Genomic DNA, 22,687 nt, shown 5'->3' on the forward strand with positions numbered 1-22,687 from the left:
CATTGACATACAATGATCTGAAAATCGAATACACACTTGACAGACTCATGCACACTGACACAGATAGTTTTCAGCAGTTGACAGCAGCCAGAAGTGTTTCCAACAAAACAAACTCTGAACACTCATTGCACGAGCGTGTACAAAAGCATGTCCACGAATGTTTAAGGCATTTTGTTTCTGTTTGGAAGTAGGTCGAGCTCACGCTGGGGGCTGCTCTCTGATCCCACCACGCACACACGACATCACACAGCCGGGCACACACAGTGCCTACAAGCGTGAGAAGCTGTTCCGTCCTGAGATTAGAGCAACTGGAACTGTAACCGTAGCTGCAATATGGAGAGTTGAAACAGAGACATAAAAAATACACATTTAAAACGCAAGTAGATTCATAGAAACCTCAAAGGTTTCTCACTCGTTTGGTCCCTTGACAAAGTGGCAGGAGAGTCTGAACGACACTTCTCTGAGGGCCACTTGCAAAGCCAGACAATTATTAGTACAAAGCAAACCGGAAGTTGACTGAGACAATCTAGAAAAGAGAGTAACAAGAGGTTTTTTTCCACCCACTACGGCTTCAGGCTACAAATTATTAGTTTATTAGTCACAGGTTTAGAGTAAAAGTGGATTAATAAGGTTACTGTATTACATGTCGCTCAGTAGATTCTATTTTATATGTATTAAACTCAGCAACCACAGCTTTTTTTTTTTTTTTTTTCAGACTAATACTCATTAGTCACATTTGAGCCCATCTAGATGTATGTTGGCAGTTTATCTAAAATGAGACTTACAACTATTACAGCGTGCAAAACTTGAGGACATGTAATTTTAGAGGACGTTCGGTCTCAGACTTAAAAAAAACAAAAAAAAAAAACACTCACACAAACTGATTGTATTACGACTGGAAATCTGTGGCAGAGATTCTGTCACAGGTACTGTGTGTTCTGCTGACAGACATTGTCATGATTGGTCCCGCCGTCGTTTGCCACCACATTTTGATGACAGTTAGGCTGTGGACACACTTTAGGATTTTTTTGCCCGACTGTCCGCCTGTCAGGGCGGCAGGAGATCACATCAGTTCAGATTTTTCATACATGCATTCAACAGATCACAGTCAATGGGAACGAGCTGAGGCCATGAAGTGACGGGAAGCCACGTCCCGCTCGGAAAACAACACACAGAGAAGTTCCCACAATGGCGACAAAAACAAGCAAATGGGGCCGTTCCAGAAAGCAACAAAGCTTGTTACGCTAGGTCTTAATCACGAGACTGCGCTGAAGATCTGACATCTTGTGTCTGCGACGGCTGTCCCACTATTGGCTGGAGTCGTCAGGTGTGTGGTCTCTCAGTTGAAAGTGGTTAAAAAAAAGTCTTCATGTTTGATGTTTCCTACATTTTTAAAGCCGGTCAATATTTAAAAAAACAACAAAAAAAACCCACGTGTGTCCGCAGCCTTTGAGTATCAGCCCGCTTCATCTGACTGCGGTGCAATTGGAGGTTCTAGGTTTTTTCTTTTTTAATCCAATTGAAAACAAACATAAAAAACTTCAGAGATTTAAAAACAAAAGGGGGGTGCGGGGGGCACTCCAATCTCATAGTCCAGCTACAGATCAGTGGGACAGAACATTGACAAGCTACCAGTTTCTTCGATAAAATAACAAAATGAAGCCACAAAGAAACAAATTGCACATGTTCTCTCACACACAGGAGGAGAATTACACACATTGCAAAATACTTATATGTTATATTATCATATACATCTTTTACTCTCGATTAATGATTCTTAGTTGTACCACAACCACCTTTTGGCACATAGCAAGTTCTTCAACCTGATGACCACATGCAGATATATGATGATCAAACCACACCGCAGCCAACAGGTGAGCAGCGCCTGGTGTCACGTTTAACCCCATGAGGAGACAAAGACTTTTTTCATTTTTATGAAGGCCTCACATGGAGAACAATAGATGCTGCGTTTAACAATCGATTTGCTCTTTTTATTTTATTTTAATGGCACTCAGTTATATTTTCTTGTCTCGTGAGGCTGAGGCCAAAGTAAAATGAAGATTTGAATTATTTTTCTTTTTTGGGTTTTGATTCTGAACTGGAATTTGAACACTCCCAGGCACGACCCTTCCTCATCTTGCGTTTCATTCAATTCGCACGTCAGGTATGTCTGTATCTTCTGTCGCCTCTGCAGCCTCTGTGACCTCGGTAGCCTCTGTGACCTCTATGATCTCCGTAGCCTCTGTGACCTCTATGATCTCCGTAGCCTCTGTGACCGTAGCCTCTGTGACCTCTATGATCTCTGTAGCCTCTGTGACCTCTATGATCTCCGTAGCCTCTGTGACCTCTATGATCTCTGCAACATCCGGGACCTCCATCGGGTCGGTCAAGTCCGTCAGCTCTGTCGACTCCGTCACTTCTTCCAACCCGAGCAGCGCCATTAACTCCGTCATCTCCTTGTCCTCCGTCACTGCTGCCAACTCCATCTCTTCGTCCAACTCCATGGCCTCCATCTCCTCCATCTCCTCTCCCGACCCGGGCAGCTCCATCGACTCTGTTGCCTCCGTTGGTGCGATCAACTCCGTGAGCTCCGTTGCCTCGGAGCTCTCGGACGTCACCTCCGCCCCCGCTGCCTTGTGCGTCCCCTCTTCCTCCTCCTCCTTGCCCTCCTCATGCCCCCTCGGCTCCGTGAACTCCCTCAGGTGCGCCGCCGCTCTCTCCTCCGTCGCCTCTGGCGGCGGCTCTGCGACCAGGCTGGCACTCAGCTGCAGTGTGAGCTTCCCCAGCTCGTAGCTGTTGAGGTATTCCTGGATCAGGTAGCGCTCCCGGGTGATCCGCGCCTTGATGTCGACGGGGATGTCCGGAATCAGCCAGGCCAGGAAGAATTTCACAGTGAACACCACATGCTGCCGGAGGACAAACATTGATCAGTTATTGCTGGGGGTTTGTTGTTAAAACTGAATTTGTTTCTTTGTATTCATTTTTTATGCAGAATGCGTGGAGGATTTGCTTTCAGGGAAGGGAAATGGGGAGGAAAGGGGAGAGGAGAGGAGGTAGAGAGGAAGGGCAAGGGGTGGGATGGGAAGAGAAAGAAACTAGAGGGCAGGCGGGTGAGAGAAAGTGAAGGGAACTCGGCTGCACTGACTTACCTCCATGACAATAATGAAAGCCAGTTTTGCTGCCATGATGTGCCAGAACTTCAGAGTGTGAGTGTACTGTTTGTAATGGCCTGGAGGGTAGCGGTAGTCGTAATATCTATTCAAGGGGAGAGGAGGAGGAGAAAACAGCATGAGTCCAGTTTGTCTCTCAGCTACTCAGATTTCCCCTTGCAGTCCAACGACATGGACATCAGGCTGATTGGCAGCTCTAAGTCGTCTATAGGTGCGAGTCTGAGTGTGAACGGTTGTTGTTTGTTTGTGATAAGCTTCTAAATGGAACCCGGGTTCGGTCGACAGCTCTATCTCTGCAAAACAGAACTTCTGCAAATCCTCAAGGTCAAGTTTTTCTCCGTTGGCTACGGTGACTGTCACCGCATGTCATCACTGAATCGCGTTCTTCTGCACAGCATCGCTGCTCCTAGAGCTCAACGCGGATGCCCAAAAAATAAAAATAATCACGGTAACCCGGCTGTGATCTCCTACCTGCAGGTAGTGGTTACGTTCCTCAACCTGAGGGTGAACTCATCCGGCATGTGGTCCTCGGGTATGTGCGAGACGTTGAACACCGATAGGCTGTCATTGATGTAGCCCTTCATGTTGGACTCTTTACTGTAGGCGTACAGGTAGACCATGCGGGGGATCATGTCAGAGGTGAACGCCATGATGAAAGCCTGGATGGAGCGAGACAGAAGACGTTGGATGAGCACTCAGCTCGGGTTTTGATGTGACAAAGATAACAAGCGTTCCAATATCTGTCCGTCTTTCTATCTACATGTGCAGCGCTTACATTGGTGACCACAGATACAATGGCCACAGAGTTGAGGATTTCCTGCCACGCGCCGATGTTTCGGGCCTTGGCTGCCACCGGCCGTCTGAACTGGGTGGTGAACTTCCAGGCGTCAACTCGGATCTCCATGATGTTGTTAAACAGAGCGAGGAGAGGGGCCAGCGGGCAAGAGGCCACGAACAAGGTGATGAAGCCAAACTGAATCACTGCGTGGGGCGGGAGACAAGATTAGCATTGAGAATTAAGAGACGACCAAGGCGGAAAAACCAAATCTGCGATCAGTCAGTCTGAGATACATAGACGCCTCTGCCTGCCAATCATAAACGTCTCACCCATCTCCAGGTACTCATAGAATAATCCCATGTGGATGAAGTCCTGCAGGACGTAGTCCTGCTCCCAGCGGCTGAAATCATTGTGAGGATTTTGCTTCCCCCTCCACCGGTTAAACCAATTACGTAGCAACCTATTGGAGAAATTCCACATGAAGAAGAGAACGCTGTTAAGAAAATTAAGGTTTTCATTTGCCAAGCCAAGCAGAATCTTTATAATAAGAGATGTGGCAGAATCAATTCAGTGACAGAAAAATGAATCTTGCACCCTGACATCTTGCATGAATAGATATTTTCGCAATAGTATGCATTTTCTTTTCAAACAAAGATAGTACGGATGACACTGCATGTGACGTAATCTCATGCCTTTAAAGCAACACTGGGGAATTCTACCTTGCAAAGACAGTTTCAAAAGTTGTTCAAATTGGAGAAATGTTTTTCCTTTTTCCGCTAGAATGGGTAGAGCGGCCCCCTTTTCATTGACACAGTGCCCCCTGGTGGACTGGTATAGGACCAAATAAACTAAAGTTGCCTGCCCAGCACTCTCTTGCGAGAATAAACCTTATGGCAACAGTTCACACACCAACAGAAGCTCCTCTTGACAGGCTATGAGAAGTTTGCTCACCAGTCAATGTGTCTACAATCATAGAGCCACAAAATGAAAAAACAAAATGAAAAAACCCAGGGGTGAGTCGTGGCAAGACAGTGCTGGGCAGCCAACAAGAGTTTTTCCAACTATGGTGTCAAGACAGAAAAGATGGAGAGTGACGTCTAAATAGCTCAGCATTCATCCTTGCTTTCATCCATTTGTCCCAGCAGTGAGTGAAGCGTGTGGAAGACGTGCACTTACGGCACGGTGGCTTCCTGGGCGTTCCCCACCAGTTGTTTTCCGATCATGACGATCAGCAGCTGTGTGGTGAGCTCAATCAGACAGCCGCCGGGGTCACACTAGGGCACCAAGAGGTTTTCAAGTCACAAAACACGCTTTGGATCGTGGCACATTTTCTAACGGCCAATAAACCAGGAGACCTTGAGTGTTGAGAGGTTCATTTAAAGCAGTGTTTATGAACTGGTGGGTCACGACCCAACAGTGGGTCGCGGAGCTGTTTTGATTGGGTTCCATTAACGGGAACTCACCTCCTCGTTCCTCAGTTTGCTCCCTTTGCCAAACATGTACATGTATTCGCCGGGAAAACCGACAAATTTGCCCTTAAAGAAAGCCACGTAGAAGCAGGAGGAGTAGTAGTTGACAAACTGGAAAAGGAACATCTTCATGGTCAACCGGTTCTCATACTGGAAGTGGGTTTTCGGGATCTCTGCACACAAGACAAGGCGAGACAAGTTGCCCCCGCTGTCATTTGTGTGGAGTCTCTTCACGATTCTGGGTCGGGGGGGCTGGAGTGGGCGACTTACCCAGATCGGTGATCCACACGGCCACCCTCTCGTAGAAGAAGTTGAGCATCAAGATGAGGACAAAGTTGATGCAGGAGGCGGTGACGGACGTGGCCAGCTGTGGAGTGATGAACCTGCCCACCAGCTGGATCTTCCTCAAGGGGTCCTTGATGACGCTTGCGAAGGCAGCGTACACAGCCAGCCTGTACGCTATGACGCCGATGATGCAGGCCATGATCATGCACAACTGTTGGCACACACACACAAACGCAAACATTTAAGCCTGCAGTCGGTGTTACACAGTGACGACGGAAGATGACGTTCGTGAAGGGAAAAGCTCCGTTACCCAGAATATGACAGTGGTGACGGAAATGCAGAAGCGAGCGCACTTGCTCCTCCAGGGTAGAAAGGGCTCCATTTCCTGAAAGATTAGATGGAGTTTATTATTTTCTCTTCCGATGCTCGGGGTTTACATCGTAGAGTTGTTTCGGGAACAGGGGAGCGCGCGAAAGTCGCTGTAAATGACCTGAGTGATTTTGTTGAGTCTCCTGCGTGTGCACTTGATCTCAAACTCAGGCCTGATCTGCAGCTGTGGCTGCTCCTCCTCCATGTCCACCAGGTCCCACTCGTACTCCAGTCGAGCCTGACGTCGTTTCCAGAACTCCAAGAATAGAGTAACTGCCAGGTGGTTTTGACAAAGAGAAAGATGTCAAGCCTCACACGGCAAATTATCCCAGAACTACAGATCTCCAGAAAACACTGTATTTAGCCGCCTGTTTACATCCTCCTTCAAAAAAAAAAAAATGCTTGTTAGCTTCATGCTGAAATTGACGCATTGTTGAGTCTTCCACAAATTTGGAAAGGAATAAAAAGCAGCGTGTATGGTGATGTCAGAGGATGGACTGGGGAGTGTTGAGACTACTCATCCCTTTGTGATGTCACTAAGAACACTTTACTTTTAATCATTTTAGCCCACACTTGGAGCAAGCATTGATGGGCAGACTAGTTTTCATAAACATCAGTAAAATGAGGTTTGCAAAGCAGTGAAGCTCCAGCTTAATAGAGAACAGGGTTATTATAGATGGAGAACATATTTTATTGTGAAAGAGTTCGCAGATCTTTTAGCCACCTGTGCTTGCTACGTATATGAGGAAGTGGGCTTTAACCCCTGTATTTATCAATCTTGGGAGGACGGGGGGCAGGTACTGACATTCTTGCACAGCTTAAACCACAACAAGTGCTGCACTCACCCCAAATCCCCATGAATATGGCAAAAAATATCGTGCCTTCGTTGTCAAACAGACTGGATTGCTGGAAGACACAGTACATGAAAGATGTTAGGAAATGAGTCAAGGGCAGAAGAGACTTCGGTAAAAGCGACTGTGTGACGCGCTGAAGTGTCGCCTTACCCATGAAGAGTGACAGGTGGAGCTGAGATTCCAGAAAGGGCACTTCTTGTCACAAAGTGGGCACATGACAATGGTGCCTCCTATGTTTTCGTCACATATTTCATTGCTAGAATAAAAAAAAATTTTTTTTTTTGAGTTATTAAATTCCAAATGTATGTCTGAATGCAGCAAGTTTTCCTCACATTCTGTCAAATATGTTGCACTCCATTTACTATGGCAGCCATTTAGTTCTAAGTGTCCAGACGCCCCCTTGTGGCACCAACCTCGTTATGTTATTGGTGTAACTGGACAGCCCGTAGACGAAGCATATGACGCCCACGGTGGCCGCGAGGAACAGCATCTCCGTGTAGAAGCCCAGCCAGGCAAAGTAGATCCCGATCCTTTCACCGTAGTACTTCCTGCAGGCGCGATTGGAACCACAGTCAGCCTTCGCAGGCTCGGAACGTCACAAAAGCGTGACTGATGTGCTCTGCTCACCTGATGAGGTTGATCGGTTGCTCTTTGTAGAAGCAGAGAAATCGGGCCCAGTGGTTGTACAAGTAGAAGCGCTCGCTTTCCACCGTGCTCTGGCTCGCCTTCTCCCAGTATGGGCACTGAAAGGAGGCAGGGGAAAGCGGTCGACTTGGTGGAAAATTTGCGAGTGAATAAAATGTAATGTTCTCCAACAACATGGTTCTATTAAAAGTGACTTATTGTGTTAACAGTGGCAGGGTGATTTGCTAAAAGAGCCGTGCTGTGTGCACCGTGATAGAACAACGCAGTGTCTTTCTCCCCACTGCACAACCACTGCAACAACACTCAAGCACAAATGTTGCATCTAAATTTGTGGACGCATGCTACTTCTAGTCACGCTTTACATGAGGAAGTCATGTGACTATGACACGAGAGCAACCTGCATGAACAGAAGGGGTGCAGCAGTAAACGTGCGGGCAGATTCCTGCACTTACAAAGACGCCTTTTCAGGTTTTCACAGTGACGCGTTTGCGCAGTCCAGCGCTTTGTCAACCCTTCCCTGCCTGCTCTAAGCACATGAAATGTTTTCAAAATACTGTGTTAATACGTCAGTGAGTTCTGCGTTTTTCTCACGTCGTGCAGAGGAAAAGCCGCTGTGTACGTCCCATTGTTGATGAGCCGCTTGATTCCCGTCTTCTCTTTATCCACCTCGTTTTCTTTGTAGTACGGACAGCGGGCCAGGATGTAGTACACCTGAAAACAGACAAAATGATCAATTTAAGTTGACTATTCGTGAATTATATGACAGGAAGGACAAAACAATCTCAGGTTCATTTCTAGAAATGCCATCATTCTTAACGGGGCCACATTTAATACATTCATTTTGGTGGTCTACTTCCAACAATAAACAAGGTTTATTTGGTCAAAAAAGTCCTAGTTTGAGCCCTGTAGTCCATACAAAACTGAAAAAGTCAGTTTTTTTTTTTTTTTTTTTTTTTTTTTTACAATAGGACCAATTTAAACAATCCGTCCAAAGAGACACTCCATGCAGCATCACTCCCAATCATCGCACTCACGATTCTGTTCCTTGTGGAAGGAGGGAAGAAGGTGTCCCTGTCGGAGATGAGGAAGAAGTCGGACTTGCTCTTGGTGAAGGGGTAGGTGAAGTAGTCTGGCTCTGGGTGCATGATATGGTGCGGAAGACGGAACGGATGCGATATCACATCCAGAGGGACGTCGTTTCCGTGGGGGATGTCGTTCTCCTTGAAGGGAAACCTGATGCTTAAGATTTCGGCGTAGGTGGCCAGCACGTCCCAGGGCGCGTGGAGCTTCAGGAAGTACGTCTTCTGATCTTTGGAATCCTGATGCAAAGCACAGATGAGAGCACAAAGAGTGTTAGCTTGAATCAAATCCCCTCGTTGAGGTTCTCCCTGTTCAGTGTGGAGGCTGATTCATCACTTTCCTATCTAGATAGTTTTCTCTGTCCTACAGTGTGCATCTGCAAAGTGTCCACTAGGTGGCAGCTGCGCTCCGTGCTTGGTTTTCTTACATCTTTGTCCTCTGTCTCCAGTTCCAGTCCGATTTTCACCAAGTTGGCCTCAAACTCCTTCCTCCTCTCCTGAAAATAAGCACACAAGACATTGGTGCGACACACAAAACAACGCATACACACACACGTCCATCAAAGCCTCTGTCTCGGATATTAATGTTGAGACTGAGGTTTAAAAAAAAAAAAGCCTTTGTGTCAAGGGAGACAACAAATTCTACAGGAAAACAGAATTTTGTGAAAACAGCTTGTGCTGCCGTTGTGGTTGCATCATGGTGGTAACAGGCAAAAGCGTGACACTTCTCTCTTACCTGTCTCTTCTCTACATCCTTGTCATCCACGTAAGCCAGCACAAAGTCTATCCTTCGTATCCCATCCCTGAAGAACACAGTGTCTGAGTTTGAAGATTGAAGATTGTCTGTCTGCGGGAGGAACAGGAGGCACAAAAAGACACTGTGACACGAGTGGCAAAGGTGGGACGATGGCAGCTGCGGGGTTCTGCATCGCCACTGCTGGATTAAACACTCAAATGTGAAGGAACGAAATAGTTTTGACATCAAAGTGAAAATGCAATTTGTTTGAAAAGACCATTTTGACTGACAGCCCGTTTAGACTTAAATTTGATGGACTAGTCTACTGTTACGCCATTATTGTGGCTGCATGCAACTTGACACAGAATTGGTCACAACTAGTGTCACAAGGCTACACAAATTGACAATCTACCCATATTGACAGACTACAACATAAACTGTCAGAACGTTACAAGACAAAACTGCGAGGGCAGCTTTGAAGGTTTGTAGGATGGCTGAGGCAGCCTGCAGAAGAAAGGGACGGATGAGAAGGTTTGCCGTTTATTCTAAAAACTGCTGAACTTTCTCTGTTGCAAAAAAGAGGAGGAAGTCTGCTAACAGATCAAAAGAGGGATGGAGCATTGCTAATAATGTCAAATAAATTCGATATAATAGATTCATCAGTCCAAACGGTGTCCTGACAACAGAACAGCGTATTGAAATGCTACTGATGTTCTGCTCGGTGCAAATGAGACATTTGTCTTGAAATCTTGGCAAAGTGCCACATTGGCCAGTTTTGGTAGATCTGTCATGTCAGTGTGGAGAGACATGGCCCAAAAACCAATAAGCTCCCCTCTAGTCCCCTTCTCTAGGTCTTTAGAGGACATCTGCAGTACCCGATACTGGTCTGCAAGAGTGAAAAGCCAAGACTGAGAGCGAGACCACCGTGTCAGCGTCCCCAGTCTTCCTCCTGCATCTCATTAGGGGTGCCAAACACGTATTTCAAACCCAACGGTTTAGCAGCAGTGTTTACCATGGGTACTAGGTGGTGAGCAGCAAAAGTCGGAGGTCCAGTTAGAGCCTGTCAGGGCCTACATTGAGGACATGTCAACCTTGACAACAACAACACCAGAGCACCTGATGCCGGTGGCTCAGGAGGCTGGCAGAATCACACGGGTCCAGAATGACGATCGGTCTTTCCAAGTCAGGAAAATTCTAAATCATCAAAGGCAAAATTCAGATCAAAGGTTCCACATTAAAGGAGAACCCATTCTGATGGGATCTGATGGAAGGGGGCAGGCCAGGGAGGAGAACAGAGGTGCTACAGTTGTGGTTCAACGTTTAGGGGGGCTGCGGGTACAATGGCAACCAAAACCAAGAGGTGTCCGAGAAAATAAAAACACATCAACTCAACTAGGATGAACAGAACACGGCTAAGTTGTCTTCATATGAAAGAAACTGCGTGCAATTCTTATCAACAAAACCAAACAGTAACCTCAAGATCCTACGTGGTCGCGATCGGGTTGCATGGTGTGTAGTGCAGTTTACCAATCCGTGCAGATGTCTGACCGCAGGCATAGATGGGTGCAAGCTGATAAATTCCACACATTACATGGGCGTGCTCTCCCAACCTTGACAAAGCACACGTCTGTGCGGTGATAAACGAAGCCTCGGGTGTCTGCCACTCAGGCCAGACAGGAGTAGTGCAAAAAAAAAAATATATATATATATATATATATATATACGAGACGCAAGTAGAGGCAGTCTGCTGCCTGAGAATCTAATGACATTCACCCAGAGGCTTCCTCCTCCAACTGAATGAAGATCCACCCTGCCAATGCAACAAGCAGCGGTCGGTCGCCAATAGAGTAGCAAAAGCAGGTAAAGGATCAAAGTCTGTTCGTGTGTCTGTCTGTTCTACTCAGAGTAGAAGTTGACGCTGCCATGTCGTGGTGGGTGTATTTTATGGAACTTTTCGTGGCCACCTCTTGTTTGTCAACATCCAAACTGTGTGCCTAACGTGCATGCTGTTGCATTGTGGGAGGAAGAACCCAAGGGCACAGCAGACCACAGCAGACACCAGCCTGAACAGAAATCACCCGTTTCAAAATAATTTATCCCTTAGCATGAATAATGTTTCAGGCTCAACCATAATTCCACATTTTTTTTAGGTCAGCAAAGACAAACCAGAAAACACGGTAACCGTTTAAAGTGTATCGTTACGCTGTGGTTCTGTGTATGAAACTCTTCAGTTCAGTTCAGTTAGCAAGACCCCGCCCAGCTTGTTTATCAGACTTCAGCAGCATCTTTCCTGTCACGAGGGTGCTGTCACACATTACTGAGTCGTCGTCAGCCGCATGCTCTTCTCCAGTGAGAGGTGCCTGCTACCATCTTGTGTATTTAAAAATAAAAAAAAAACATTTCCCAGGTCAGGAGGAACTCACTTTTGAATGTCCAGGAAGCCATGTCCTTTCAGATAAGGGAACTCCATTCCCTCCATTTTCATCTGCAAGAAAAAAATAAAAGATAAATTATATAGTAAAATGCAGCCTAATATATTTGTAGACAAATGGCATGTGTTTTCTAATGTAAACACACACACATATGTACTGTATGTGTACATATATATATGTATATATGTATATATGTATATATATATACATATATATATATATATATATATATATATATATATATATATGTATATATATATACATATATATACATATATATATGTATATATGTATGTATGTATGTATTTGAGTTGTGTCATCTTGAAGAAAAAAATCATCACATAATGCTTTTATTGTGGAGAGTTGAAATTATTGTTTAAGCCGTTTCATTACAGTCAGATGGAGCAGCGTTGAACCCAGTGAGTCTCTAATCGCTTTTTATCACTCAAGCAATGTGGCACAACTTTCCCTTTTAATAGGAAGCACTCATATTATGGTAGCACGTGCAGCTCATTTTTTTTCACAAGCTATCCCAGGCCGCTTTAGCACTGACCAACATGTTTAGATGCCACTGCCAAGCATTTGGGATGAGAGAGAGGGGAGCGGAATATAAAGGCTGTGACTTCACACACACACTCACACATACACACAAAGGTGGCAGCCAGCATTCCGGGCTCTATCCCAGCTCTGTTCACTGTCTACCCCATTATTATCACAGACTGGTCCTCAACAACTTGCTGCGGTGGGAACTGCATAGACGAGGGTGGGGGAAGGGCCCCTGAAGCTACCTATGATTAGCTGCTATGATGTAACGGACAGAATTATGAGCCAATGGGGGGAGAGAGCCAGTGGTTCTCTCTGTGCGGAAGCTCGCCGGCACAAGCCTGAAAATTCCCCTAGAAATAAAAAAAGACCAAGACAAATGACTGAAGGGAGCCTGAGTGCGAAGGTCAAGTGAAGTCCCATTTTTCCATGGGACGAAGCAGCAGCTGTGGCTGTGCGGACAAGTTTCCGGTCGCCCTGAGCAGTATTTTATCTCTTTCCCTCCTCTTTTTTTTGGGTCTCACTCTCGTTGGGCCCGTTCCAACTGTGAGCCGCCACCAGTCAGAGGCAGCCAGGCCTGAGCAAACAAGAGGCGAAGGGGGCCAGCAGCGCACTTCATCGCTTCCCAGAGAGAACGAAGCTCCTGTGTCAGTCCGCAGCTCGGCCACGACCCGTGCAGCAGTAAATTAGGACTCCACTGCAGTAGCTGTGGCTTTTTGAAGGGAGCAGCTGAACCTATTTTTTAAGCAACTTTGGGTTTGTGCTGCTGTTTTTTTTGGACTTGCATGAATCAAAATTAAAACACAAGGTCTATTTCCAGATTCTGAAATGTCCCACTGTGAACACACAGACAGGCATGTAGACATGACACAAGAACAAGCCTCTGCTGCTGTATTCACCAAGTTTGCATAGCAAGCAAGGATTTTGACTAATTTTGCTTACAATATACAGTTAGAACAAAAGCTATGAATAGGAAATACATTAAAATACGACTGAAAAAGTAGAAGAGAATATTAAAATAAATCCTATGGTAACAAGTGCTTCGGGAAAACAGCCAGTGAGTTTCTGGATGTGCTGCACGTGAGGCAGAGAAGATGACAGATTATTGCATTAAAATACATTAGTGCACTTATTGGATTGTGCACACTGGTTGTTATCTGTTTTGTGTTTGGAATTACTGTCTCGTGTTGGACACAGCAACAGCTTGGGGCTAGAAACTGCCTCTGTGTCCGGTGGTTCTCTCATGCAGCGCTCTGGAGCGCCTTCCAGAGAGGCAGAGTTTAAAAAGGGTGTGTCTGGGCTGTGAGGGGTCTGCTGAGGAATGGATGGATGATATAAGAAAATATACCTGTGCTTATGCAACCCCCAAAGCTTGAGTTTTCCCTGAAAGATGCACTGAAAGCGCTCTGTGGTATCCCTCCGGGTGCCGCCGTGAGTAGGTGCAGCAGCAGTAGCAGCAGCGCGATGCACTGCTGCAGCACACCCAGAAAGTTAGTCATCAAAACAAATCATAAGAACAGAGTGGGTGGACTCCCCAGAATGAAGGGCTGGTAGTAAGTGGTTGGAGAATGGATGAGAGTTGATACTCACAGCCACCCACAAAGCCACTTAACCCGACTCACAACTGGCAAACAAGCCAAACAAATGTTTGAGACGTTGAGAATTAGCTGCGTTGAAATGTGACTAATGGGTTTTAAAAAGAATACATACATAACATCATACAGTACACACTTCTGAGATAACTGTACTTTTATACTGTTCTTCTACATTCTTATTTTCATCATTCTGACAATGTGTTTCAAAGAGATAGTTACTATCACAAAATTTGCTGAGGCCAGTTTTTTTTTTTCCATTTGTGGCACGCAACTGGTTCATTTCCTTTGACATAATTTTGGCAGGTTTGGCATCAGAGACATTTTTTTCATACCTACGTTTCACAGGCTCTGTTAAAAGAAATTAAGAGGAGCGCAAGCTCTCATCTAATCAGTTAACCCAGTCGTTTGTACATCAGTGCCCACTTGGCGTCCGGGTCGAGCACCGTTATGTACGTACCAGACGACTCAACTGACGATATGTAGTCCCTCGCTTTGCATTCTAAAGGGAAAAGCTCTGTGTGTTCTGTGTTTATTTGCACTCACGTAATGAATTTCTGTGATGTGAACGGACTATGTTGTCGTTCTGCGGCTTTGAAGAAGCTGTTAGTTGCCTTGCTATGCAGCTGTCTTCAGTTGTGTGCTTGAAGCTGAAGCTTCTTTTTGTTTGGATGGGAGATATATTCTACTATGAATTGGCTGTCAAGGACTCTATCATGATTCCCAGAAACATTCACATTTTTGGGGGCCATAACATCTATCACAGTCACTCAAGCAGTTGGCTCCACCCAACAGGAAGTCTGCTATCCTGAATAAAGTGCTTGTTTTTCATTTTTGAACTTGAACAAACTTTTGCCCAATCAACTTGACGTGTACACCACTGGAAAGCAGACGGCGCGTTTAATGTCCTCCCCTAGAAACAGGAAGTGGGTATTCTTCAGACAGAAGTGGTCCAATCAAGGGTCGTGGTGCTAGACTAAATGTGGCCTAGGCCCAATACAAGTGAAATACCTTTTCTCATGGGGCAGTCGTGTTTAGATCCGGTTTCGAACGTTGGTTCAGTTATTTTTGTTAAGATATTTACCTCTGTCTAAAAAAACAGACACAATGTGCTTTTGTTGAAAAAATGGAATCTTAACTATTAAATGAAAAGATGCAAAAGATCTTCAAACATAAACACAGGAATAAATATAGATTGTTTGTTAGTTCGATGAAGTGTACAGTGTATCTTCTTATGTAACACACACTGTCAGCCAGGCAGCCTTAGCGGACACATGACCCCCCCCCCCCCCCCCCCACTCACATGACTCACGACAAGATATGAGTGCATGCATCGGAGCGACTCATGAACACAGGACACGCTGCAACCAGGACGCAAACATTCCAGATGAGACACATCTGGGTCTGATCGGCAGGTGAGCGAACCAGAAAGCAGAGCAGAGCGAACAAAAGCGGCTCCATTATTGGGGGAGAGGTACACGCATGGAGACAAAAGCAGGCAGATGATGAGATGTCGGACAGACCGGCGTCACATTAAGCCTCTGATCTGCCTGTACCTGAGTGCAGGTTTATCCTGAAAGCGGTCAACACTGCAGGACCATCTTTAAAAGGACAGAGAGATAAACAGGGATTAGTCTGGAACAACAGTGCGGGTCAGCGCTGATGAAAGCTCACTAAAACTGCTGAGATGCTTCGTTTGGTTTGCAGAATTCACATTCAAGCTTTTTAGTTGTGAAACGGCACCCAGGGGTCCGCTGGCGGACGCACAAAAGAAACAACGCGGGGGGAAATGAACGCAGGAGAAGGGCTGCAGAGAGGTTTTATGGCCTGTGCCACTCGCAGGGGGGCTCTTGCCTTGGCGGAGTCAACCTTTGATTCAACAATAAAAGCCAAATTGTCATTTTGTTTTTTTGCTGGGACGCTAAACGGACACTGTTGGTGTGTGTACTGTCAATAACTGGGGACCAGTGGGAATCTCTGGTCGGGCTCTCCTCCACATGACTCAGCTCGACGGCCCTGTTTATGCATCACAACCATGGTGCCCCCAGTGTTACTTCTCTACTGTCACTCCACAGTGGCAGCTTTTTTTCTTCTCTGTGCCCCATCCATGCAAACATTGGCGTTATTGCCGTCTCCTCATTTGTGCTCTCAAATTAGGGTGCAGGTGTGTCGATACAGCACTGAGACTCAGTGCTGTATGACAGGGCGAGGCGTGGCAGAACCACAACATCCTGAGTTTGAACGAGACCGAGGCCTTTGACGAGAAGATACTCTATATCGCTGCTCCCTCACTTCCTGTCACCGCGTGTCGGCCTGCAGTCTGTGGAAGTTTCTTCAGCCGCAACCAGCTGAGGCCAAACATGAGGCTTGCTGGTAAAAAAAAAAAAATAATATATATATATATATATATGTTTCCAACTTTGCCTGTAATATCGAAAACACACTATTGTGAAATGTCGCCGAGGTCATTGCAGCAGCCAGCGGGTTAAACCTCCACCTGTATTCAGCTATGAAGGTGGAGGATTTTAAGAACTTAGCATCAACAGGCCAAAGTGAGAGAGTGCGTTGAAGAAGCGAAGGTGGAGCCTGCGCAAGCTGGTTGGAGCAGGCTGAGAAAATTCAGGCCAAGATTCTTTATATTTCATCCAAAAATAGATCAGTTGTTCACCCGTACGCACTCACACACACACACACACACACACACACCTGCACTGACAGCGTAAATAAAGCGGACGGGTGTCGCTGCTGCTCTGTCGTGGCTGACAACTGCTGCAGTGGCAAACGTTCACCAAGCTGAGGTAACACAATTAGAGGGTTTGTTTCCATGGCGATTATTTGACTCTGCTTTATCTCCGCCGACTGCATTATGACTTCATTGGCTCGACTGCAGATAGCGGTGTTACATCATCTTAAAAGGGAAACAAATCCCCCCCCCCCGTAACTCCCTTCCATGCACATATAGCAGTAATTAATCTTTTAGGAGTGTGTCATTAAGTGAGAATTAATACATGGCTGACCCTGAGACACAGAGAAAAAAACCCTCTGCAATAAAGCTTTCAAACAGCTTTTAGATGTTCCAAGGTATGACGGCCGGAGTTGTATATCATGTCGGGGTTCATTTGGTGTCTTTTCTCTTGTGGCACATTGGAGGTGACTGTCTACAATGGCTGTCAGCGTTTGAGCAACTGTGAATGAGGAAATACACCCCGAAATACACTTAACAAGGCGAGGACAGAGGCTTTCCTCTGCCTTCATTGTTTCCTCTGTGGCTGAGCGTCCAGATAAGAGACCAAACAAACCTGCTGTATAGTCTATGATCCTGCATGGAACACTGTATAAATAGATACTATCACGGTTTAAGTGGAATTTACAAATTAAAAACAGTCAGGTGCTATTTTCCCGCCCTTGAACACATGTTTGCGCTGCAGGGTTATCAGCGGTGGATATGAGGTTGGGGGAGGAGGAGAGGAAAATAAAACAGTTCCTTTACTTGTGTGTTATAACGCCGACTTTGGTCTCTTGTCCTGCGAGCTACAACGAGAGCGCTGCTCTGCCCTTATCACACAAGCAGCAGACTTTTTTTTTCTCATGAAGAGGACAGACAGAGGTCAGGCGATAGAGACATTGCACTTCCTGAAAGTCCTCCATGTAGACTCGCTTTAACCCCCATTGAACTCCTGAAAGTTAACATGTACCTCTGGGCTTTATTGAAAATCCTAGCTGAGCACATGCTCATTAGAATAGAGAGTATAAAATGAATAAAAGTCTCCAATTCAAGGATCATAAGTATACTTGTTTGGTTAAACCCTCATATTACTACTGTTGGTTGAGTTTGATGTTGCAAATTGCACATCCACATCCGTCGTTCAAATGGAGATGGATTGTTTGTGCTGTCACTTAGAATTCTGTACTTCACACATAAGGTCGGAGCAGTCAGAATGTCCACCGCAAGAGATGAACTTTTCCACTTCTCCACACATGATGGACGTGGAACTGTGAAGCTCTTCACTCGCCAAGAGAGCTTCACGCTTTCTCCACTTGGCGGTCGTGTGGTGTAAAAAGATGCTTCCGAAGCGCTGGTGTCTGTCTTATCGGCGCTCGGGGAGACGTGCCGCCGGCTTAATAGACCGGGGCTCTTAACTGCTCTGACAGGCTGGGGCCTAAATGAAAACGCTCTCGTTCGGCGCAAAACAACAGTCGACAGCAGGCAAAAAGGGTCGGATGTCACGCGGAGATGGAGATGATGACGGGTTCAGTGAAAGTGATGCTGGTAACCACGCTGCCAGTTCCAATGAATGTGGACGTACATTGTGATCAGATATCAGAGATGAGGAGGAAGGTGGAGTCGCTTTGTAGTCACACGCTTTGCTTCAGATTCTTTTATCCCTGTTGTGTCGAATAAAGTTACGCCACACTGACTGAATTCCAGATTTCCGAGCCGAGTTCCGCTGCCATTTGAGATTGTGTCCAAGATTTTTGGACTTTCAAGTCTGAAAGCTGGCTTTGGTGAACAGACGAGACACTTGCAGGTACCAGTCAGAGACCCCACTCCCTTGTAGGCTCTGAAATGCACAGTCACAGCGTCAAACGCATGTCTGTTATGATTGCTTTGTCTCTTTGTAAAGAGACACCAAGAATCAGTTAGGGCAAGAATCACTGATCTCAGGTGTATTGTTGTAGCAGTCCCGATTGGTCTTGGTCTCTTTTAAAAGGTCTCAGACTCTAAGGCATTTTCACTTGGTCTTGTCTCGGTCTCTGACTGGGTGGACTCTGGATATTTGATCAAGACCGGTCAAGACTCAGCCAACACTACAATGACAGATGATAACGGAAAATAATCCGTTACGCTCTGTTTGTGACACCTAGAGTGACACATCTAGTGAATTTATTTTTTAATTTCATGAAGCAAATTTGTTGTTGAAAATGGTTCAAAATAGTTGGCAAAGCCGCAAAATGTTTAAGAAAATTATTGAAGTACTGCAAAGAGATGTTGCCGTCTGATTTAGAAGCAAACTTGAATTTAAAAAAGATACTGGTCATTTTCTTTTCTGTTTGGTTGTTATTTTCTTAGATATATATAAAGTCTTGGTCTTGTCTCGATCTCAATACTCTCTCGTCTTGATGATGTCTTGGTCTCGGTTGGTGCGGTCTTGACGACAACACTACTTGGGTGCTGAAATTGTGACGTCGCGTGCACGTTCCCCAAAACCCCCCACATATATATATATTTTTTTTAAACGACTCTAACAACAAACAAGCAACGCAGCTGCACGCATTCAAAATAAAACGTGTCGGCCACGCATGTACATCTGCAGTTCAAGCGCGATCACGCATTACGTGAGCCATCCTCATGATACAGTGCGACCCACTGCAGCCACGGTGGGTTACTTTACCCACCTCTCCCTCCCTCCCTGCCTCCCCTCAGCCCTCAGCCCTCAGTCAGTGTGCCACATTAATGAAGGTCACTCCCCCCGCCGAGCTGGTCCCTTGCCGACACTGAGTGCCTTACCTGAGGCGTAGTTGTCTTCGGCGCCCCGCATCTCGATCAGGGTCTCATCCTTCGCCTTGCCCGTTATTCGCCTCATCTTCTGCGACTCTCACGGCTGCTGCTGCTGCTGCTGCTGCTGCTCCTGCTTCTTCTTCCTCCTCCTCCTCCTCCTCTTCCTCCACCCCCTAGAGCTCCTCAGTGAGATGCCGTCCCGTCGATATGGAGACGCCACCGTGCAAGCGGCGCACGATCGTGCTCTGAAATCAGCGAGCGCCGGTCGAACGAGTTAGAATGGCAAAGCGGATCATAATTGGTGGCATTCGGGTAGCCTGCCTTCTGCTGCTGCCCTGCTGCTGGCTGGCTGCCGCGCGGAAAGGGGGAGGGGCTGCGCTTCTCAGCCGGCCAAACAGCGCCTGTGAGACGTAGACATTTGTGACGGGAAGATATTTTACAGGCCCCACATCAAGGCTATTTTCAGATTTAATCCAACATCCCACAGAAACCATTTTATTTAGCCCTCTGTTTGCAGCCTCCCACAGAGCGCCTAGGGTTCTGCTTCCAGCTGAAAATGATGTTTCGTTGCTCCTTCGATGCATTTTCAAATTACACCAAAACAAAACCCTGCATGAAGTTGCATTTCTTTCATGTTGACAATGACGCCTTGTTTTGTTTCTTTGTTTTTGGTTCTTGACAGCAGCTCTGAAGGCAACACACTAGCTTGGTGTTTTGTTTCCTTTTATTGTGCACATGTATAGGCAGACTATACTTCATCTGAGACAATCTAAGGCACTGTTTAGGTTCTAGGATATATTCAGACAGCATAACGATGCCCCCTACTGCGTACATAGTGAACTGCAGTGACAGTCAAACACTAACACATGCCTTCAATACACTATAATACAAGAAGCTCCCATGTGGCTCTCTATTAATGGACATCCTCCCAAGCATTCTTCATAACAAAGATATGTGGTTTCACATCCATGAATCATCACACTCAATTTTCCTAGGGGCCCAACCCGGTGTTCGTCAATAAATCAAAAGATACATTTACGCCAGTAAACACAGATGGATCGATCACTCTGTCCACTTTCCACATCCATCAGCTGTTCCTGTTTAACTTTGAAGTAGATGAGATGAGATGTTTGGTGGTGTAAATTAAGAACGGCATTAATTAACATCTTTCCATTGTGGCTGATCACACCGGGCATTTTACTCCAACCTGCTTGCAACGACCTCCATTCTCTGGACTTTTGACCATAAGAACTCGGAATCCTCCACATTCTTCATCCTCTCTCTCTCTCTCTCTCTCTCTCTCTCTCTCTCTCTCTCTCTCTCTCTCTCTCTGTCTGTCTGTCTGTCTGTCTGTCTGTCTGTCTCTCTCTCTCTCTGTCACACTCAAACACGCACGCAGGCACACACACACACACACCATTCCTTGTCTGTCATTCCTCTTCTTTACCCGGCATACCTCCATCTCTCTAGGCTTTCCTCCACCTGCTCCCTGCTTTTACAACAGATCACAGTGTCATCTGCAAACATCATAGCTCTTGGTGATCCCTGTTAAACATTGTCTGACAGCTTGTCCGTCCAGCCTCAGAACAAAAAGTTGCTCGGAGCGGATCCCAGTTGCACTCGTACTTGCCTTTACACCTCTGACACACTGTTGGAATGGACATTAACAATTGTTCATAAAAGACCTGAACGGTATCAGGTTGCAACCCGGATGCACCGTTAAAATTGTTAAAAAAACAAAACAAAAAAAAAACAATTTGTTATTGTTAATTGTGCTATTTTATATGTTGTACAATCTACAATCACTTCTCAGTCAGACTCACTGGTTGCTCAGTGATTGATGATGGCGTCACACAAAAAAAGTGTTCCCATTAAGGCTTGATTCTAATGATTAATTAGCATTCTTTAGTTGGTGGTTTACAGCTGCTATACTAGATAATGGGGACATTTCTAAACTAATGACAGAATGAAGCTCGAGACAAAGAGTAAAACATGAGCAAACGAGCTACCATGGTTCCAAAAGTCTTGAAGTCTCCTCTCTTGTTCTTGTTCATTAGGATTTATAGTGTCTAATAACCCCACAGAAAATGCGCCCTTAGCATCTCGCACGACCATTAAAATGAAGCCATCGTTATCATCGTCAGCACTTTTTGTTTGCCTGAACAGCTGTCACATCGTGCCAACCAATTCAGCCAGTGTGTAACCACACAATTACCAGGGGTTAATGCGACAGCTGGTCCCTCTGCCCCTCCCTGTTGAAAAATCACCTTCAGCAGACTCTGAATACAATAAACAAATAAATAAATGCTAATTGGTGCTTTCCGACTTTACCTAAAATAACCTTTCAGCTAACAGGCGGCTCTGTCTCTCCTCATGCCTAATAAAGCCCTCCGGACATGTGGAGAGAAGTGGGAGGAGCAGGAGGTGCAATGCAATCATAATTTTTAAATCATTAAAAATATATTTCAAACCTCCCCATTATTTTCTGACCTCACTGCCGTCACAGGTGGAGGCAGTAGCCACAACCATGGCTTAGTGACTGATAATACTGTGTAGAGGCCTCTCATAGCCTATATATTAATATAAGATATATAAGATGACAGCAGACTGCAAGCCAAAGGCACGTGTTGCATGTGATTAATGGCACTTTATTTACAACTAGGTAAGACTCGTGTTTTTTTTTTTTAAACTTGCACTGCGACATTGTGCCTGTAGGGGGAGCTGGAGTATAATCATATGATAGTCGGCTTTGTCGTTGTGTGTGTTCCGATTGCTGTTTTTTGTTTTTTGTTAATATATATCTCTCCTTGTTCAATTAAAGCAAATGCATCCCGGTTAGTGTATCAATAATTCATTTAAAAATGATGGTTGTTGTACGAATGTTACTATATTGATGTTTTTAATGTATAAATAGGTTTAGATTCTTTCAGTTGTTCATTTATGTAAATTCCATGTATATTTGATTTAATTTATGAATGACTGTTATTGTATACTTTCTACAGACTGACTAAGCTGTGGTTATCTATCAGTCCTGTTTTCCACGTCGAATATGCCGCAAAACTATCGATTGCCGCTGTTGTCGTCTTTGTCCACTAGAGAGAGCGCGAGCAAGGTGCAGCGCCCGCTGCTTTGTTGTGATTGAGTGGCGCAGGTCTCACATGTTTATCGGCTTCACGTGTGCCGAGCCGTTCTAGTCAAATGAAATCCACCCACCGTGTTGAAAATGTGACGTTTT

General features: G+C 45.6%; 1 protein-coding gene across 7 annotated transcripts; it reads right to left on the reverse strand.

Moving 5' to 3' along the window:
* Positions 1 to 2,085: 2,085 nt before the first annotated feature.
* LOC142885136 (anoctamin-5-like) lies at positions 2,086 to 19,802 on the reverse strand. Of its 7 annotated transcripts, none has more exons than XM_076021324.1 (22): positions 19,462 to 19,802; positions 15,509 to 15,553; positions 11,809 to 11,870; positions 9,386 to 9,496; positions 9,078 to 9,146; positions 8,605 to 8,889; positions 8,162 to 8,281; positions 7,553 to 7,668; positions 7,339 to 7,473; positions 7,076 to 7,181; positions 6,917 to 6,977; positions 6,193 to 6,344; positions 6,013 to 6,087; positions 5,688 to 5,913; positions 5,412 to 5,590; positions 5,125 to 5,222; positions 4,278 to 4,408; positions 3,946 to 4,151; positions 3,642 to 3,829; positions 3,150 to 3,255; positions 2,292 to 2,906; positions 2,086 to 2,222 (listed from the first exon to the last, which is right to left on the reverse strand). In XM_076021324.1, the coding sequence occupies exons 1-22, from the start codon at positions 19,535 to 19,537 to the stop codon at positions 2,145 to 2,147; spliced, it is 3,240 nt and encodes a 1,079-aa protein (XP_075877439.1). In that variant the 5' UTR covers positions 19,538 to 19,802; the 3' UTR covers positions 2,086 to 2,144. The 7 variants fall into 7 exon arrangements, with proteins under 7 accessions (XP_075877439.1, XP_075877423.1, XP_075877413.1 ...); XM_076021308.1 differs by having other exon boundaries at positions 2,086 to 2,249; XM_076021298.1 differs by having other exon boundaries at positions 2,086 to 2,906.
* Positions 19,803 to 22,687: the final 2,885 nt, after the last annotated feature.

This window comes from Nelusetta ayraudi, unplaced genomic scaffold (genome assembly GCF_046127955.1).
Source record: "Nelusetta ayraudi isolate G7.1 ecotype Tasmania unplaced genomic scaffold, CSIRO-AGI_Nayr_v1 ptg000002l, whole genome shotgun sequence".
Taxonomy (NCBI): domain Eukaryota; kingdom Metazoa; phylum Chordata; class Actinopteri; order Tetraodontiformes; family Monacanthidae; genus Nelusetta; species Nelusetta ayraudi.

Coding starts and splice junctions, on each gene's coding strand:
- LOC142885136 (XM_076021298.1), bottom strand. CDS start 19,537: ATGAGGCGAATAACGGGCAAGGCGAAGGATGAGACCCTGATCGAGATG. Junction 6,978..7,075: donor CCACCTGTCACTCTTCATGG/GTAAGGCGACAC, acceptor TGTGTCTTCCAG/CAATCCAGTCTGTTTGACAA. Junction 6,088..6,192: donor GACTCAACAAAATCACTCAG/GTCATTTACAGC, acceptor CTAATCTTTCAG/GAAATGGAGCCCTTTCTACC.